This window comes from Sceloporus undulatus, chromosome 2, assembly GCF_019175285.1.
Source record: "Sceloporus undulatus isolate JIND9_A2432 ecotype Alabama chromosome 2, SceUnd_v1.1, whole genome shotgun sequence".
In the NCBI taxonomy this organism is placed as follows: Eukaryota; Metazoa; Chordata; class Lepidosauria; order Squamata; family Phrynosomatidae; genus Sceloporus; species Sceloporus undulatus.
The window spans coordinates 307,037,609-307,058,909 of NC_056523.1; the positions used below are offsets into that span (position 1 = coordinate 307,037,609).

The following is a 21,301-nucleotide window of genomic DNA, read 5'->3' on the forward strand; positions in this document are numbered from 1 at the left end:
TCTCCTGGACTGAAAAGTGAGAGATGGCATAATATAGCCTTCCAGATGTTTCTGGACTGCAGATCCCAGCAGCCCTAACTACATATCCAGTGGGGAGGAATGTTGGGAGCTACAGTCCAACAGTATGTAGAAAGCTGCATTTATCCCTTCCCCACTTTAAGTGTTTTTTGTTCAGTGAAGAATGCAAAAGTGTTACTCAGTGTAAGCAACAGTATGCTCATATGTAAAGTGCATCATACCAATGGTAAACCTTTGACAAATTGAAACATCACATTAGGGTTATAAGAATAGGCACTGCTGGCAGCTTGGCTTGTGGCCCATTTATATGAAGTGGTAAGTCTATAGAGATGGCTAGGCGCATACTGTTGTTGTGTGCTTTCAAGTCCTTTTTTACTTATGGCAACCCCAAGGTGAACCTATCATGGGACTACTGTATATTGGAAAGATTTGTTTAGAAGGGCTTTGCCATTGTTGCCTTCTGGGACTGAGAGAATGTGAGCTGCCTAAGGTCACCCAATGGATTTCCATGGCCAAACAGGGATTTGAATTCTGGTCCATCAGAGTTCAGGTCCAACAATGAAACCACTATACCATGTATGGCCTCAAAAGACACACAAATGAGAAGCAGTAAATTGAGCTGTCCTAAACATACAGTGGAAGCATGGAAACTCTTCATGTGCAACAAGCATACCATCACACAATCCTGGTTGGATATTAGCTGATGAGCAGCTTTGAATGTTCTTGTGTGGAGACACTGGCTGCATCACAACAGTCCTAAATATATTTATATGGCCTAGCTCAACTCAAAAGGTTTGTTTCCAAGCATACAAGTTTAGTTTTGCTTAAGGTGATCTCAGGCAGAGATGTATTTGGTGTTGATCCTAAAAACATTACACAGGAGTGCTTAGATATGCAGTGAACCCTACTGAGACTGAGGTCCTTAAGGCTATAGTTGAATGTCCATTTTGTTTTGGAGTAAGTGCCATTGTCTCATCATAGGGTTCTTAAGATAGAAGGCTTCAGGAGAGATTTACCATTGCCTTCTGCATAGTACTGACTGCATTAGCTATGGTCACCACTGTTGTTGTCTTCGAGGGATCTTCTGCCAGTGTCATCCTCTACTGCTGCTACCCAGTAGACAAATAAATAGGTTCTAAAGCAAATCAAATCTTGATTCTCTCTAGAAGCCAAGATGACTAAACTAAGACTGTTGTACTTTGGACATAGCATGAGAAGCTATGACACACCAGAAAGGACAACATTGCTTAGCAAGGTAGGAGGCAGTAGGAAAGGAGAAAGACCCCATTATAGGTAGATAGACTCAATTGAGGAAGTCATGGCTCCAAGTCTGTAAGACCTGAGCAGGGCTGCTTAGACATGAAAACCCATTGATGACTCAGAGGTTTCTCATTCATAGGGTCGCCATAAGTCCAAGTCAACTTGACAGCAGTTAACAACAACAAAGTGTGATGAAAGACAATGATCCTTTCGTGTAAGTAAGCCTGCAAAGAACTGGGTGTTTAGAGAACTAGGTTATTAGCCTAGGTAGGAACAGTTTCATTTTTACAAGCATGCATTTATAGCACATAACTTCCACTTTCTTATTTGGGTGTGCACACACAGTATGAGCAAAATGTTGAAAAACAAAAAGCTTTTATTTCCCCCAATGTTATTACAATATATTTCCATTTAATCCCAACCGCCTCCATTTTTGTCCTATGATTTAGCTCTGCTTTGGAGCACTGAGCTTGCATCTTTCAAAAATAAATCTAATGTAAAACTATCTAACAGAAGTCATTTGGAGGTAAAGAGGGCTAGCAACATTATTTTCCAACATACTTTGTATTAATAATGAACCTTCTCACAGAGAAGAATATAGAATCTTTAAATACATTCAGTCATGATACTTATATATATTTACAGCCAGAGGGAAAAAAAAGTTCACATTTTTTCACACCAGTGGAGAGATTTTCACTTTTTTATCAGCTGGAGCAGTTTTGCACAGCTACCAGCAGCTATCTTTTAATTAATTTGATCTCAACCTTATTCCATAATAAGGGAGGGGAAAGGGATAAAGGATAAGTATGCTTCAATCCTATGTGAATGGGGGGAAATGACAATCTCTTTGCAACCCTGAAGAAGAGTCCTATGTCACAAGGCAAGACAAGGCACGAGCAGCAGCCTATGCTTCTGACACCACTACATTCATCTGTTACATTAGCAGGATCTCAGGGCAGAAAACAAGTCCATAGAGTGGAGGTGATCCTTAATCTCCTGCAAAAAAATGTGCTTATCCTATAATAAGAAAAATACCAAGACACAGCAGCAACCTCCTTCTTCCACCCCAAAAGCACATCTAGTGCCTAAAGATGTAGCAGCCAGGAAGTCAGGTTGCTTAGCTTCCACCTCTGATGGCTGTCATTTTGTGTCTGAATGGTCTCTAGGTGCCCATTTCCACTTTGTTCTGAATGGCTACTTGATCCCACTGGACTGGGAAAGTGATAAACCAGATACGTCTTGGTTGTGCCTGAGTCACGACAGATTGCAACAGACCAGACAGCAAAAAGATGTGCATTTGATCTGTCTTCTTATACCAGTTTATCTGGGATGGTCTTCTGAAGGACCACCTTGCACATAATTCCTTCCATGTTTATATACACTTTTCTGACAAGTTCAGTGTCTCACAAGGGAAGGTGACCTGAAGAGAATTGCCCTTTGGAGTGGGGTTCACCCCACTGACAGGCCTGAGTTCATTCACCAAAAATACACTCTCACCATCCTGTCCCTGTGAAGACTCAGAAGTATTTGAACTCCTCAATGTCCTTACAGATGTGGTATCGGACTGAGCCAGGTTGCTGCTGGCACCAGGCAACAGCATACGGTCCCCGACAGCCCCTTCGCTTGGCTCCAAGGGGTACAGAAGCGTTTGTGAAGTGCTGCTGATCTCCCTCAACTCTCGAGAGATGAAGGAGGGAGAGTGGCTGGTGGTGGCAGAGGAGGCCCTGCGTCCATCGGCACAGTTGAAATTGCTTCCTGAGTGTTGCCGACGGGCCCCTCCAATACGGCAGAAAAGACACTTGACCTTCTCGATGGCTTTGCTCAGCACAGTCTTGCGAAGCAGAATGTAGACCCAGGGATCAAGGATCGGGTTCACTGAGGCTATGCGGATGGCCTGTAGGTCAGGGTTTTGTTGAATGTCCTCCACTAACGGCGGCTGGTACAGCTGGTTCACAAACACACGCACCTGGAAAGGGGTGAAGAAAGGATGTGAATGTAATTCGATGACAGAAGGCCAAGCTGACATTTCAAAGCTCATGTCTGGCTTAGCAACTAGCTGTTAACAACAGGAAGGGAGGTAAGCAAGCAGAGAACAGCTTTCTGCAATATCAGAAAGGAGCTATTTTCAGAATGAGAAAAATTTCCAGCAACTTGATTTATGTGGAGATAAATGACCTCCTCCTACCCTCGGTGTTACTAAAATCACTGAAATATCTATGGGTCGGTAAACGATTCATGAATTGCTTCTGATATGACAGTCCATCTTCACCTATTTTGTCTTTGTTCTCTAATTCTGAGCATTCAGTTGAGCATCATGGATTCTATCTCTCTCTTTCTGTGTGTGTGTGTAAAACATAGCTAGCTTTTTTGTTTCTTGTATGACCAAATCTGTTATTAACTCTTCTGGGTGTGTCAGGAGCTACAGCATATCCCCCAGAGCCATTTGTGAGAGATCCAGCCAATCCCTGAATATTCTAATCCTGTCACATATAAAAATATATGTTTAAAAGCAAAATTGGACCAGGAGTTTTCACCTCACAGGCAAATTCTCTCCCGAGGACAAGCCTGGAATTGTACGCTCTTTGAGGTTAGAAGTAACTTCTGTTGGCAGCTTCCAAGACTTGAGTATTCAGGGAAAAGTTGTTATTTTTAATACCCTTTAAACTTTGCCTGTACAAGCTTGTCAGAGGTTGTTTTCTTCAAAGACAGCTTTTGCCTAGAGTGAATCTTTTTCCCCTCCAAATTTAAAAAAAGGCAAGAAAAGCATTTCACTTAGGATGATGAACGGTACTAAATTATGCCATAGACATCTTTCCTCGTGAATCCGGCCTGTCCTATTTATAATGTATTACACCAATCTTGGCTGGGGTGCCAGGAATCATTAAAAGATACAAAACACATGCATAGGATGACAGCCAGGAATTTTAAAGGTGTTTACAGGTATGAACATCAGACCAAAGGCCTATCCAGTCCGAGATTTTCTCCCACAATTGCCAACAAATTTGCCTACAAACATGACGTCAATCCAACAGCCCTTTCCTCTCAAACTCCCTGCAAGTGATATATGACAGCATATTTCTTCTGATACTGGAGGGAATATATATCCATCATGACTGGCGCTTCTTAATAGTCTTTCATCCACAAATAGATCTTTGAACCAGCAAAAGACAGGGGAGGTTATGTGGCATATTGAAGACTAATGAGAGGCAAGCTAGCCAAAGTTAATCACTTTGGATTCCATGGGAATCAATCCACTGTGTTGTTAATGAGATCATTTTAAACCAGTGGGGCTTGAAAGTTAGATTTTAGGGCAACTCCCAGAATCTTCAACCTTTGCTGTCAATGGCTAAGCTGGTGCAGGTTCTTGTAAATATACCCGAAATACTAACACCTCCAAGCTCAGCTTATAAGTATAGACTTTGGGTTGCACTGAATCCCAAGTAGTCACACTTTTGTGAAGTTGAAGGCTTTCATGGCCGGCATCCATAGTTTTTTGTGGTTTTTTGGGCTATGTGGCCATGTTCTATGTGGCCATCTGTGGCTGGCATCTTCAAAAGAACCTGTGCTTCCTTCTTTTCTTTAAAATCCGCCTGATGGGGAAAAGTTCTGAAGACATCACAAGCTTCCATCTTGTGGGTTACATATGACTTTGTCATAATAAAGGCTGACTTTCATTTCTTCTGCTTCTTTTGTGGGACTAACACTACTGGAAAGTAGCATTATGAACAGTGATTAGTTTCTTCAACCTGGAAGTTTACTGTTTCAATTCAAGCTGATATGTTTTCTAACCACTAGATGGCACAATGACTTCACACCTGAGAGTTCTTCCCTTTCATGCTTTGTGAAAGCATAAAAGGGAAGAGAGAGATCAAATTTGGCTTTGAACCGTTGCCCCCCCCCCAAAAAAAAAAAAACCCTGAAAGTTGTTACAAAATGAGTTACTCTGACACAAAATTACTAAAATATTAAAAGATCTGAACTGCCAACAGAGGACAAATCATGACATTTTAGGCAATGCATCCAGTGAGCATTGCTAACGGAGTTAATCATCTAGTGAGGAGCTAAACTTTTATCTAACTTACCACTACTATAACTTCGAGTACTAGTTACTGAACTGTGTTCTGGTGAGAGTTTCCTTGTTTAGAAGATGAGTAAAGGTGGTCTGGCTTCCTGAAAGGCAGATTGATCACTACTCATAAACCCATACCTTGTTGTAGTCCTGATTAGAGCAGACCCATTCAAGCAATGGGATTTTAATCTACATATTGCCTCACCATACAATAATAGATTGACCAGGTCTGCTTTAGGGAGGACTAACTAACAGGATGCCAGCTTTATCCTTCCCCAATAACATACAGATGTAAGAGAGTCCACAGACATGCACTTCCACCCTTAAATCCAAGATGTGGTGAGAGAAGGGTTTACAACAGCCTTCTTGATCTGGATTGGGGCTCCAGCATGAGAAAGGGAAGCAAGATTCCATCTGATTTAAGGGCCCATACCTGACATTTTCATTGTAATAATAAAGGTCTCATTGAAGCAAATTCAAGTTTTGACCAGGAAAATTGCAGATATGCAAAGCAAATTTCACTAGCTACAGGCCCAATGTTTTCAAAGTGGCTATTATGGGGAATAAAGATAAAGATACAATTCAGTGGTATAGTGCAAGCTTCTGAAGCGGAAATGATCAGGTTTGTTGTTGTGGTGGTGTACCTGCAAGTCATGTGTGATTTATGGCGACCCTAAGATGAACCTATCATGGCAAAGTTCTTGCCAAGATTTGTTCAAATACCTCCAGTAAATATATATGTTGGGAAGGAGATGATGTGAAAGCACCTTGCCTGAGATTCTGTGAAGAGCCACTACTGGTAAGACCAAAGCAGTAACAGTCATGGCTGATGACTTCCACAAAATTTGGATGATACCTCTGTTCCAAGTTTTGAGCTAAAGTGCAGAATGGATGCACCACCCCCAATGGCATGGAGGCCACCAGAAACCAAAGGGAACTATTTGATTAGATCACCAATGATCTGAACCAGTAAAAACCAGTGCTAAATGGGCATATCAAAGCAAAGCATAGTCTCAGGATTTTAAAGAACAGTCAAATAAAGCTTTCAGAAGAAGTGAACATAATGAAAAGACCCTAAAGGCTGCCTGCACATTGAATTTGCCAAACACATTGTTACACCCTGATGGCAGTAGTTCCAAAACATGGGTCCCCAGATGTTGTTGCACTCAGCCAGGTTTGCATTGAAGAATTCTGGGCTTTGAAGTCCACCATCTGGGGACTCAAATGTGAAAATCGCTGACCCTGGAGAAAGATGGGCAAACCTAAATGGTTGAGTCCATCTGTAATAGATACATGGTTAAAGATCTTTATTTCACCTGCAGCGACATTTTACAAGCCTGGCTTTAAAATATGCACTACTAAACTGCCTCTTCTGCAAGGTAGCCAAGAAGTTATACCCTGCTGTTAAGACAGACTTACACCCAACCTATAATCCTCTTCATCCCCAGCTCCTGGATAATGGGAATTGTAATCCAACCCACTGTGAGAGCAGTAGATTGGGGAAGAGTGTCCTAGGAGACATTGGATAATCCTTTAATATACAGTATTGACTATTTGGTGACTTTGTTGGTAGATGCAAAATTTTCTACTTCTGAACAGTTCTGATGCAAGGACCATGGCTCATGAAACATAGCTAGCAAACAAAAAAAGTGTAGGATTATTTAAATTCCTAACTGTACAAATGTCTTCTCCTCCCTCCTGATAATTTCATAAATGAAATTCCCTTATAATCCTTTTGATTTAATAGGGCTACTCCAGGGAGATGCAGTCATGGCCTAAATCCCACTCTAAGACAAACAGCTTGTACACTATGTATGAACGCTTCCTGAGGCGGAGGCCACTTTAGGAAAATATTAGTATGTATCCAACTGTTGCTAAAACTCCTTCAAAGTTGACATGATGGGATGCCAGATTAAAACAGAAATTCACAAACAAAAACCAAAATCACAGCCACTAAACAGGCCTCTAGGATGTCTAGCTCAATAGATTTCCCTTGTTATCACAAAACAAATATAGTATTTATTTACCATATCTTTTGCAGGATCTGTAACCAGTGATGCCTTCTAGTACTAATAACCCTTTCCAGACTGGGAAAGTTGCTCATATTTTTGGAAACATGGTTCACTGAGGGGAAGGCATTCAGTGAGACCATATATTTCTTTACTACCAAGGTTGAGAGTAACAGTGTACAACACTTCTCTTCATGTGTCATCTCAAAAGTAAATACAGTTGAGTTCAATGGAAACGACTCCACTGTAAGTGTGTATAGGGTTGTAGCCTTAGGCAAAGCATTGCCTAAAACTAACTGGTGTAGTGGTTTGAGTGTTCAAATCTTGCTGAGCCGTAGAAATCCAACGGATGAGTCACAGGTTCCATCCACACTGTAGAAATAATGCAGTTCGACCCCACTTTAAGTGTTGTATCTCTGTCCAATGGAATTTTGGAATGTGTAGTTTTACATACAATATCTTTAGCCTTCTCTGCCAAAGCGTGCTAGTACCTCACCAAACTACAAACCACAGAATTCTGCAGGATGAAGCCATAGCATTTAAAGTGGTGTCAAACTGTATTGTTTCTTCAGTGTACATGGACCCACACTCTCTCAGCGTTAGAGGAAGGCAATGGCAAATCACTTCTGAATAAATCCCCTGACAGGAGTGCCATAAGTCAGTGTCAGCTTGAAGGCACATAATCACAGCTGAGATAAATCAGTGATGCAGTTAAATAAGATGTTAGACTTAAAGGTTTCACATGGATCCTCCCCATTGGGAGGCAATGTGCATGATTTACTTATGGGATCTTTCCAGCTTATTCTGCTGTGAGTAGACCTAGACTTTCATGCCAAAGCTCTTGGAACCACTGAGTTTCATGCTAGTTGCTGGATAGTGGGTGGATCTGGAGTTCTGATTCCTACAACATGCAAAATGATGGGCAGTGTCTTTTGAGATATTTATCAGCTCAGCTCTGAAGCATGCACTAGAATACTAGGCTCTACTTGGTATTCTACGAATCCCATTTAGCCTTTGTCTGAGCCAAGGGTTTAGTTAGTAAAAATGCAACCATCATTGTTGCAAAATGTAAGGAGAACAATTAATGAAAACAAATATCAAATCAATAATTCATTATATATTAGACACTTGGATATGACACCTTGTATATATGCTGTTGCACCTGACATAAAAACCTTTGTTGCTATTTTGCTGACAGATGGATTTCCCTTAGCAAAGCTCCCTACCTCCCTTGTCCTAATATTCAATAATGAGGGAAACCCCTATATTAATTCTCCTATAAATGCAATGTTTGTGTTTGTTTTTAAAGACCTTTAGTTTTCTTTCATGCATAAATGCATGAAAGAAAAGTCTCATAATGCATATATGTATTTATATAATTCTAAAGCAAATAGGAGACCTCTCTGCTCTCCTTCTGCCAGCAGTCAGGCATTTTGGCCATTAAGTGGTTGTTGTGGAAGAGTCTTCTGATGCGGAGGAGTGCTGTACTCCCCCCCCCACACACACATCTGTTACATTTTATGTGTTTTTTTCCTGCTGGTTTTAATTCAGTGCTGGTTTTAATGTGATAATTTATTTGATTGTGTATATGTGCACATTTACTTTTATGGTTTATTTTAGCAGCCTTCCGCTATAATCTCATATATGTTGTGAGCCACCTTGGTTTCCATACTGGGAGAAATGCAATGAATAAATAAGTAACAGCTACAGATGCTGGCGAAACATCAGGAATAAACTCTTCTAGAACATGGTCACATAGCCTGAAAACCCCACAAAAATCTATAAATAAGTAACACTTCATCAGTTGCAAATCTTTCTGAAATAAAGCTTTCCTTCATAAATGTTAGCCTCTCTAACCTTGTGCACCCCACATGAGTTGGCTTATCATCCCTGTTGTCTTCAGACAACTTTAGCTCTTGGGTTTTGTAGTTTTTCCATGTCTTCTATACTAACCCACATGAGATCTACTCCAAGAAACATGGAAGAAAAAAAAAAACCCTGTTGTAGGTTTACCACATACACAATATCCACACTAAGGCCCGTTACAGACGGGCAAAATGTGGCATGGCAGTGGTAGTACTAGGGTTAGGGAGCGCGCACCATGCTGACGCTCCCTAACCCTAGTACATATTCTGTACGTCAAAATGGCAGCTCCCTGTACACACGGGCTCCATCATTTTGACGCGACGGGCGCGTAGCGTCCACACGTCATGGCGCACCTGTGTGAGTGCGCTGGAATCTGCCAGCAGAAAAGGAGGCGCTGGCAGACCGCCCTTTTAGGGTGGTCTGTATCCCGCCTGTATTCACCTCTTAACCATGTGAGGTACAAACAAAGAAATATGCTTTTGAAAACATGCCCACACAATTTCCCTCAGAGCTTGCAAATAAATTTGAGGTTAAGCTGTCAAATGCAAGAAAGCAACTTCTGGACAAATCTGATTCCTAAGCATCTCTGCATCTAGAAATTAATGACGGTTAAGGCCAAAATAAGATGTGTCATGAAAAATATAATCAGACTAATGATGGGCTTTTAAAAATCTCCATTTTGTTACTGAAATGCAGTCTGGTGGGAAGGAAGTTCTTTCTGCATAGATCCAAAAGTACTTTCCCCTGCCCTGTTATGAGGACAGAAATACAGATATAGTTGAGTCTCAATTATCCGTCCTTTGGTCATCTGACATTCTGGATTATCCGACGTCACGGCTGCTTGGGGGCATGGCTGTAGGCATTTCCGTGCCCCCCCAGACACGCCCCCAAACAAAAAATGTTGTTACTGTAACATTACTGCAAAATTACTTTTACTGTTACTGCAATAAAACTTCAATACGTTTGCAATTCATAGTGATTTCAAGGCTTTTCTTGAACCCTCCGGATTATCCGACATTATCAGCTATCTAACTATCAGCCCATCCATTTATGTTGGATAATCGAGACTCTACTGTATGCCCAGGGATATAGAACTGGATCGAGATAAAATGAAGGCAATGACCCACTTCCCAAATAAGAAATCTGCCTACAAATTCATTTTCCCTTCAGCCCACAAATTCCTAGCATTACAGTAATTTAAAACTTGAGCATTGTGGCTGCATCATCACTGCAGAAATAATTCAGGCTGACATCACTTTAACTGCCATAGCTCCATCCTATGGAGTGCTGCAATGTGTAGTTTGTTGTGGCACCAGAGCTCTCTGACAGCAAAGGCTCAGTGGCTCCTAAAACTACAAATCCCAGAAGTCCGTAGTGTTGAGCTGTGGCAGTTAAAGGAATGTCAAACTGCATTATTTGTTCAGTGTGTAATGCAGCCTTAGAATATATAGTTGAGGCACTGAAAGAAAAGGGCCAGGCAAAGCTACCAAGAGAATATGAACACATCAAATAGAAGCATTCTAGATGTGAAAAGCTTGCAGTGTCTCACTCTCTGTAATGCTAAAAAATTAAAGGAAAATTCCACTGGGGAGACAAAGTGGGTTTTTTCCCCCTCCTCCTTCAGGCACACCCCTGGATATGCCTCAAATGGGATGGGAAGAGTTCATGAAAACACAGTGACTTTTTTAATGGTATGGTCCTTGGTGTGACTGTATCACTTCAGAATGTGCAGTAAAGACAACCTTGTCATAAGCACACTCCACCATGTCCAAGTCTCCTTGACTGTGCAAAGCTTCCACATCCGGAGAGGGATTTACATTCAAAGGTGTTATGGTCTTATGAAAAGTCACTTTCATGAACCAAGCTCAGGATCATGAGCCAAGGCCAGGCTCTCAGCTGTTCTTCCAAACTTTAAGGGAAGAAAGGATTTTTTCCTCCTGACGCATTGTAAACATAAAGTATGCCTTACCATAAAATGTCCTTACTTTTATAGCGGTTACCGCCTTCGGCAAACAAAGGAGTAGCCTTCCCTTAAGTCTTTGCCTGTCCTCATAAACTTTTCCCTATCACATTCTGATACAGGGCTATCTATAGATGGCTAGTTAATATTAAGTGGGAAACCGAAATTTGCCAAGTAACCTTTGCCCAAAGGAACTTTCAGCTAAATCCAATCTTAGCCTTACCTGGAGAAGACCCACTGAGGAAAACCAGGATCTGTTAGTAACCACTCATTTAATATCCATTGATTTCAATGGATCTGCTCTTGATAGGACCAATCTGGATTTAGACTTCAGTATTTACTTTACTTCCAAAACCAGTTTTGCCATCTCATCAGTGCCCAAGGGGACCAAACTAAAGGGAATAGAGGATTTATGGATGAAATGTGTTAGGAGGGTGCAGGTGCACATGGCGACATAAAAACCCACCTCTTTCTTCCAACTACATTTACTGTCATAGTACGAGGTGGATGCAAACAACTGGATACTCACTTTTTAATGACTTTTAAAAATTGAGAAGATTTTTGAAAGCCATTAAAAAGTGAGATATCCAGTTGTTTGTCGCAAGTTATTTTGTTGGACCATGTCTCCCAAATCCTCCAGCCAGTATGGATGTTGTCACCCCAAAAGTGATTTTCCATGCTCTGTAATAGTTTAACCAAAGATTAAAAAAAAACCCCAAACCTCACTTAGTTATGATATCTATATATGCTGTTGATGAGACTAAACTCTAGTTTGTTGGCTGATTTTAAATGCCCTTGGCTGCATCAGTACTGCAGAAATAATCTGGTTTCACACCACTTTAACTGCCATTGCTCAAAGCTATGGAATTCTGGGAAGTTTGGTTTGTTGTGACACCAGATCTCTGCTTGGAAAAATTACTTTTTTTAACATTACAGCTCCCTAAATCTCCTAGGCAGTATGGCCACTGGAGGAATCAGGGAGTTATACTCCAAACCAGTAACTTTACCAAAGTGTTGCAAAGTAGCAGGAGCAGTATAATTCTCTCTTTGTTGTAGTTTCAGTAGTTGTGATAGTAGGGAGGGTGTCTGTAGGGTTAAAGGTAAGAGAGCAGGAGAAGGAAAAAGCAAGATGTACAATAAAACTTTAAAGGTTGGTACCACGATCCAGGCTATGAAAAAGGGAAAGATTACAGTTCTTAAGTATAATTGGCACAAGCACATTACTATTTGAGTTAATACATATAGTATGGAGCTTGTAATGCCTTCCCTGTGACTACCTCCCCATACTTTCTGCCATGTGACTAGGAAAAGTCCCAAGAGCCATGCCAAATGAAGTACGGGCAAATCTAAAAAGTGATAGCAGTGACTGCATCTGGGCATGCACAAAGTGCATTCATGTATAGCTACTGTTGTCACATGTATTGGGGATTAACAACCATATCTTTCATGTCAGACGTCATGCTTTCAGCAAGCTTCAGTCCCAGTATGTCTCAAGCAAGTATCCTTGACAATGCATTTTGACAGAAAATAAGGTGTACAAATCATAGTGCCACTTTTGGAGAAACCAACAGCCTGTCAGGCAAATGAAGATGTAAGATCTGTTAATATCTTGGCCTGTATGGTTACAGTTCTCCAACGTGTTGCAGTGAAATAAAGCATGTCTGACTCCTACAGGCAAAGGCTAATTTCAAATTCCTTACTGAGTCAGCCTTATTGAGTCAGCCACTGTTTCTCAGCCAGGTTTACCACACAGGGCAAGCTATAAGCAAAACAAGGGGAAAACCCATGTTATGTATAACATCTTAGGGGAATGATATGATACAAACATGCTTTATTTTTTAAATCACATTTTTAAAAAGTCTTTTAAAAAATCTCCAATGAATTCTCAACTCTGTGCTGCAGCGAATACAAAAAAGGAAAGAAAACAAAAGTGACTATATTTGTCTTTCCCTTGTTTGTCAAATATAAACCGCTTTACTTTTATTATCTCTGCCTCTTCATTATAATGGGAGATGGAAAGCCTTCATTCAATATTTGACAATGAACCTATGAAAGTCTTAAACACGAGCAGAAGTGGCATGTTTCTGTGTTGTTTAAAGTTCTGTTTTCTTCCCATTTTCTGATACATTTTAGTTAATTAAATTGCATTATTTTGTTGCTTCGATTATTAGAGAATGACACTGGTTTCTGAGATGTATTCCACTGATTAAATTTACATACAATGTAATTATTTCAATATTTGTTTCTCAGTTTTAAAAACCAAAAGTAACTTGGTTATTCTTTATATCAATATTTTTTTCAAGTAAGCAATGCTCTCTAGATTGTCTCTTCTATTAGCCTCATGAAGGCAATGTCTTCCTCTTCAGAGTATCTTCCCCGTTTCCAGTAAGAAACTTTACAGTTCCAGAGAATACAGTAACTTGTTGGTATGTGCCTTCAAGTCAAATATGACTTATGGCAGCCCTATCATAGGATTTTCTGCAAGATTTTTTCAAAGGAGATTTGCCATTGGCAACTTTTCACACTAAGGTTGCTGCTACACTACAGAATTAATGCTGTTTGACACTGCTTTAACTGTCATGGCTCAATGCTATGGAATCCTGGGGTTTGTAGTTTGTTGTGGCACCAGAGCTACCTGGCAGAGATGGTGAAATATCTCACAAAACTACAAATTCTGTAGCATTGAGCCATGGCAGTTAAAGTGGTGTCAAACTGCATTACGGTAATTCTGTAGATGAAACCTGAGAGAGTTATGATGTGCCCAAGATCACACAGTGAGCTTCCGGGGCTGAATACTCAAACCATTTACACCATGCTGGCCCCAGTGAGTGCCTATTGCCCCAGAAATAGTATAATGAGTTGTAATATTTCCACGATATAAAATGCATTTGATTTCCTGGAGAGGACTGGACTTGAACCAGAAGTACTTGCATTCAAATCCCTGATTTCCCACTCTTCCACAAAGGCTTGGGAAAGCCATTTGCTCTTAGTCTAAGCTACCTCACAGGGTTGTTGTGAGGATAAAATAAGCTCATATTATGTGGCACGTCCATTTTTTCTGAAATCAGTACATCTGTTCTCTCTTTAAAAGAAAACAAAAATCCTGTGTCCACTCCCAAGCATATTTACAAGAAGTAAAGTCCACTGAGCTCAACAGGACTTACTTCAAGAATATGTGTTTTGAGCTGGACAGCTATGTGACTTTTCTCTCTCTATGGCCAACTTCTGTTTCTAATTGACAATCAGAAGAGCCATTTTTCATGATCTAGTCAAGGTCCCAGAGGGATGCTTAATATAAAAAAGGCTTGTGGAATCAGATCAAAAGCCCATCTTGTCCAAGATTCTGTTCCCACAACCAGAGTTATCTTAATAGTTCTTGAACCCTCTTTGTTTCCATTCTTTGTATCCTATTTATCACTAAGCCACCAATGTTTATGTAGCAATGGGTCTGCAAATGATGGCCAGTCACTGTTTTGTGGTTGTCCCCAATTCTTTCTGCTGCACCTTGGACTTGAGCAAGAAGGTCTTGTTTGTATGGGATATAAAGAAGATATGAAATTGAGGCAGGACTAGGAAGGTCTCTCCTGTCATTCAGACAGGATCATGGCTTTTTTACCTGCTGGAAATAAATGATGGTCTCTATGATATCACGTATCCTGCCAGAGGGCAGAGGACACTTGTGACTGTAAGCTGAAAATGGATTTAGGGATGTCTGCTGTGCATGGCCTATCCTAAGGCTTAACATTATGAAGAATAATGTAGTACAGGTAAGGAATAAAAACTCTGCCACTTCGGACTGTAGGTGGAGTGATCCTGTTTTTAAATACTCCCTCTCACACATTTGAAAAGTGCATCACAAGTTCATCCATGAAGTAAACCAGCACATTAAGTAGAAATGATTGGCAAAGCATTCTCCCTGATGTGCCAGTTTTATAATCTGCAAGATGTTTCTGTATATTGTGTATTTGGGGAGGGGATGTTCAATCCAAAATATAACAGCTTCCAACCTGCGAATTTGTGTGGCACAGTTTGGAAACCTATTGCCTCAAAGTTTGCAAATGGTTCCCACATTGCCCACTGGTATAATTTGAGTTCCTAGGCTCACAAAGGGGCATTAGAATGTGTTTAGATGAAGAAAACAAATGTTCTATTTAATACCAATACATGTTGCAACAATACTGAAATGTTTAGGGGATTACATAGCCTACAGAGTCAAGCCAGTGCTGGAACAAAACAGGTTTGTGGTTGAGTGGTAAGCAAGGTCTATTACAGTTATTTTTTTATCTATCCAGGAGCATGCAATGCATTAACCATCTCTTCTGTCACTTTGCTACCGTACTGAAGGCACAATATCTTATTATTATGCATGATACTTTTGCCCACATGGTCCCTATGTTGCAAGGAGCAACATCTCCCAGATTGTGTCTCCTACACGAAGACCGTCACCACTCGAGAAGGTCAAGGATGCACCAGTGTCTTATTTTGCTGCAAGGGTTTTTGCAGAGAAGGGGCTGCGTGCCTTTCACATGTCTTGTGGCATACTTTTACCACTGAAACGGAAACACCTACGCTGCAAGAAAAAAATCACGTGCAAAGTAGCCTCCAGCACAGTCCTTGTGAGCAACACGACACGGAAAGAGAGACAGTTACATATGGCAAAACACCAGCCAAACTATTTTAAGGTGTGCTTAGTATCCCAGACAAGGCATCTATGGCTGGATTATGTTAGTTATGTAGCAAAACTTGCCTAACTTGTAAAATTATACCATTTATCCAAATAGCTCAGGATTGTGCTCTCCCAGCCCTCTCTCCCTCCCTCATTATAAGGCTCTTAGGTTTAGCTACACCCTTGATAGGGAGCTATTTCAGAAGGATGCTATAGGAAACTCCATCAGGCTGAACTGATGGGTCATTCAGACGGGTTTGTTTGTTTGTTAGCTGAATGATGTGAATAACCTCACTCATGCATTCTGGATTTGTTATTCATCCTATGGAATCGCATCTATGTGCATCTCTGGGAATTCAATTGCTCACATGTGCCAGCACTCAAGTAAACATGGAGTCAATGATGCTAATGCATTTAAAACACATTCAAGGCGTGCAGAGTTTAATCCCGAATTAACCCAGTTCTATCCGCATCAGTTATTCACACTGCCAACAATGCAAATCTATTTTAACCCCCCCAATGCATGCATGCACGCACACACACACACACACACACACAGACTGAACTGAGTGCATTTGGGATGAATGTGAACAAAAGAAATTCAACCCAGATTCATCTGGATTATTTTCATTGTCTGAATAACCCCATACTTCTTTAGCTCCCAGTCCGTATTTCTTTAGCTACCAGGATGAAAAGGTGGGGGAATTGTAAGTATTTTCCTATAAATTGGTTGTTAAATATATCCCCGCCAAGAAAAAAAAACCAGTTTGCCATATTTTATTGGTAAACTTGCAAGGGGACATAGGTTCCAGCTAGGCAAAGGTTATTTCCCCCCATATCTTCAAATGTAAAGGGCTTGTTTGCCTTTTCAGTGGACAGAGGTGGACCCTTTCCTTCCAGCTGCTACCCACAACAATTTAAGAAAATTGTCCAGGCAAGAAATGATTTCATCTCTACCCTTCTCAAGGGGATATTTTATTTATTTATCTATCCCAAAGCCCAAGTTGTTCTGTTAATAGTGGCACCAGCTGCATAACCTGAGCAGAGCAGCTCTGGAAAGAAGCCTTCCAAGACTGTAAATCTTTCAGCCTGAAGCCTCTATCCAGAAATATTTATGCAACACGCATATATTGCCAAAAGGGAGTGATTTTTAAAGCATTTTAACATGTTCTGACGTCTGGTCTTACAAAGCACTTAGAAATGTAGTCACTTATCTAAGGGCTGGCTGTCATCTTCCTGTAGGTTTCAGACAGAGCTTCAAAGCAGTTCCTTTTGGGGGACTATAGGTCCCATAATCATTTAGCCAACATGGCCAGCATCCCCACTGGGTGGAGGGAGGTGTTCAGGGAGTTGTAGTCCCAAAAAGAAACTTTTCCAAGTTCTGGTTCAGTTGAGCTAACACCTTGATCATATCTCCATTTGTCTTTCTATGAGATATGAAGGAAGGAATTGGAGATATTTTTGACTTTTTGTTTTGTCCCACAAACTCAGTTAAGCAAATGGTATTTTGATGTAAGGCTGCAAGTCTATGCATGTTTTCCTTGGAAGAAGCCCCACTGAACAGAGCAGAACTTGCCTTTCAAGCAATAATACCAATGGTTGTGCTGCACATGTATTTTTTGCTCTTCTGTATACAATTTTAAATTCGAATAATAAAGCTTAGCTATTCCATGGGTGGGGTTGCTTGTGCATCAGAACTGTTGACATTTTATGGAGCATGAAGGGATTTTATTTTTTTAATATTAGGTTCAAATCAGGCTCCCCAAACAACAGCTTGGGCTCTCTAACATAGATAAGATTGACAAGAACACACACGTTTTGTCTCTCCTAGGTTTTACAATCACATTAATAACACTGACATGTGGCACAGACAGAGAGGAGTTCAAAGGTGCCTCTTCGGAACAAAGTTACTGCACTGCAGCACCCAGAATCCACAGACAGTGCAGTCAGTGGCCATGCTGACTAGACAATTTTGTGTCAAAAAGTAAGTTCCCAAGCTCTGCTCCCTTTACAGGTTTCTTGCCTGAGAGGGGCCATAACATTACCTACATAGTTAGAATAGAGGTTAGGGCATGCTAGATATAGGGCTGAAACTCCCAACAGCCCCAGCCAGCACTGCCTGTGGCAAAGAAAGCTGGGAACTGTAGTCCAACACCTAGTCACCATTAATCCTCTACTAGTTCTTCCTCCAGAAGAACCACTGAAATGAATGACACCAGCTAGTCCCAGCTAACTCAATTTCCATTGATTTCAATGGGTCTCCTCTATGGAAAGGGCTGTCACTGAGTTTAGCCTAATGTCAAAGATGAAGGCTGAGGGTGCATCTACACTGCCAAAATAATACTGTGTGATACCACTTTAAATGCTGTAGCTCCATCCTAGAAAATCCTGGGATTCATAGTTTGACAACGTCTTTTGCCTCCTCTGCCAAGGAGTGCCAGTGCCTCTCAAAATTACAAATCCCTGGATTCTGCACGATGGAGCTATGACAGTTAAAATTGTGTCAAACTGACTTATTTCTACAGTGTAGATGTACTCTATAATTCAAGCAATCTCTAGAAAGTTCAAAATATGTTTGCCTACTTATGCAAGGCTTATCTGATTGTTTCGTTTAATGCATGCATGAGGCTCTCTGTCAGCCTCAGAGGATGGCAATGGAAAACCCCCTCTGAAGTTGCCAAGAAAACCCAGTGATAGTGTGGTGCAGTGGTTTAAGTGCTGGACTGTGATTCTGGTTCAAATCCCAGCTCAGCCATGGAAACCCATTGGGTGACCTTGGGCAAGTCACACTCTCTCAGCCTCAGGGGAAGGCAATGGCAAACCCCCCTCTAAAGAAACATGCCAAGAAAAACCCATGACAGGCTCCTCTTAGTGTCGCTATAAGTCAGAAACAACTTGAAGGTACACAACCACCACCACAAAGGCTTGCCTTAGGGTCACCATAAGTCCAAAATGATCTGAAGGTACACAGCAACAACAGAGGCATCCTGTGAAAAGAAGAGTTCCTTACCTTTTTTTTTTTTCTGGACGGGGGCGAAAAATAATGAGGGCACCTCCCTTTCCAACCCTGAGAGTAAAGCTGAACTTTTTTCCCCAGCCAAAACTATGTAGTAGTAGTAGTAGTAGTAGTAAGGATGTTCAGAATTGGTTTTTTTTTAAGGGGAAGTGAGTAGGTGGTTTCAAGCAGGGCCTGAGTGTATTCGTTTCCATGTACCATCCTCCTATATCCCAATAATCTCCTCATAGCAACATTCTAGAACAGTGGTTCCCAAACTTTGGTCTTCCTGATGTTTTGGACTGCAGCTCCCAGAATTCCTGACCATTGACCAAGTTGGATGAGAGCTGAAGCTGAAAACCTTGGAAGGACCAATGTTTGGGAACCACTGCTGTGCAACACTGTCTGACTAGGACTACTGCACTGCTTGGAAGTCAGCTAGCTCTGCCAACATGACTTACCACGAGTGGGATGGAGCAGATGAGGACCACCAAGGAGGTGGCAATGAGCAAGATGACCATCTGGATCTCTGCCCCGGCCATGCGGCGGAAACTTCTCCGGCGCCGAAAGTCCGAGAGGCGGCCGGCGGCTGTGTGGTCGGTGCCCAGGGAGGTGCGGCGCATGAACTGGCGGTGCATCCGGATCAAGGCCATGCAGACCAAGACGTTGGAGACCACTGTGACCAGGATGAGGAAGGAGCTGAAGCCGGCATACATGTAGGAATAGGCCGCGTGGGTGGAGACGTTGGTCCTCCAGTCGATGAAGCACCAGGTCTCTGGGTACTGGAGCTTGGTGCTGCCCAGGCCCATGCTGGGCAAGGCGCAGAAGAGGACGTTGGAGACGTAGATGGCAAAGAGAGTGAGGGCGGCCAGCTTCTTGTCCACATAGTGGCTGTAGAAGTAGGCATGGTTGATGGCCAGGTAGCGCTCGATGGACATAGCGCAGATGATGCTCAGGCCGGAGAGGCCGAAGAAGAGGAGGATGAAGGTGCTGTACTCGCAAAGGGGCTGCCCGCCGGGCCACTCGTTCTTCAGGTAGGTGGCGATGGTGACGGGGCTCACCAGGCAGGTGCCCAGCAGGTCGGTGACCGCCAGGCCACAGACCAAGGTGTAGAAGGTGGTCTCCTTCTGCTCCTTGCGGGACTTGCAGAGGACCACGATAGCAATCAGGTTGCCCACCACACCAAAGATGAACATCACCGTTGGGATAGTCAGGGCCTTGCTGGTCTCGGCTCCCGAAGCGGCCGTCATGTTGGGCTGGGACAAAGCCGTCGCCTCCAAAGACATGGCTGGACAGGAAAAACTGGCCTTGATGTTTGAAGTTCTTTGGCTTTTCTTGCCTCTCCTGGTCCAAAGGCCACCAAAGGTCAGTTCGGAGAGCCAAGGCGGAGAGGATGGAGATCCCAATGGGGAGGGAAGGCCCAAGTCCACATGGCCAGAAGGCAAACCAAGGGAAATGTGCCTTTTTTTTGGAGAGGTGGAGAGGACAGCCTAAACCCACCAAACACCCGCTTTGCTTTGCTTTGCTTCCTTCTTCTCTTGCAGACTGCCAGTCCTCCTCCTCCTCCTCTTTCTCTCTTTTTCTTTTGAATTTACAACTTGTCAAAAGTTCTGTGCTCTCTCTCTGGGACTTTCCATCTCTTTTCCCTTCTAGCCAAACCAGTTCTTTCTTTCCTTCCTTGTCCCCGAAGCAAAAAAAAAAGAAAAAAAAAAAAAAGAAGAGAAGAGAAGAACCCAAGATTGATCTCCTTCCCAATCGATGCTGAGAAGGAAGACAGAAAGGAAAAAAAGCTTCCCTGCTGCCACTTTTTGTTTTTCTTTTCTTCAGGGATATCTACGAGCCGATCCTCCCTTTCTGATGAAGAGGTCAGAGATCCAATAGTCCCCTTTTCTCAGGATCCCCCTGCCCTCTGCTCCTCTTCTCCCCTCTCAGTGTACAGCCTCCGTCCCAGTTTGAAGGATAAAAGGTTGTTTCCGAGAAGCCAGGCTGGTTTGAGAAGCGGGATCGTCGCGGAGGTAGTTGCTGCAGCTTCACGGACGTGGCGCAGCTCCTCTCCGCCCGCGAGCCTCTCGCTCTCTTCGCAGCCTTTGAGACTTCGCTCCTTCATGTTTCTCCGCTGGTGAGGCCGCCCCGCCTCCCCTCCGCCCACCCTTGCTCCTCATTGGTCCGCGCTCAAAGGGGGAGGAGCCAAGCTCTGTTCCACTGGCTTCTTTAGCTCACTCCCTTTTCTTATTCAGCGCTGCTGCTGCCCAGCTGGGCAGGCGCCTTGGCAGAGCAGCTCTGCAAGGGTTGCATCTACGCTGTAGAAATAGTGCGTTTTCATACCGCTTTGGCTGCCCCTGGCTCCATCCTCCAGGCGCCTGGGATTTGTAGTTTGCAGAGGCACCATCTCCAGGTTGACAGCCTAACAGCAAAGGAGGACAAGGCACCGCCAAAATGTAGGGAATTCGAGGACAAT

The 21,301-nt window shown here is 42.4% G+C and overlaps 1 protein-coding gene across 1 annotated transcript; it reads right to left on the reverse strand.

Annotated features, from left to right (window-relative positions):
• Positions 1–1,636: 1,636 nt before the first annotated feature.
• PTGER4 (prostaglandin E receptor 4) lies at positions 1,637–20,940 on the reverse strand. Its single transcript, XM_042455321.1, has 2 exons — positions 19,305–20,940; positions 1,637–3,244 (listed from the first exon to the last, which is right to left on the reverse strand). The coding sequence occupies exons 1-2, from the start codon at positions 20,127–20,129 to the stop codon at positions 2,651–2,653; spliced, it is 1,419 nt and encodes a 472-aa protein (XP_042311255.1). The 5' UTR covers positions 20,130–20,940; the 3' UTR covers positions 1,637–2,650.
• Positions 20,941–21,301: the final 361 nt, after the last annotated feature.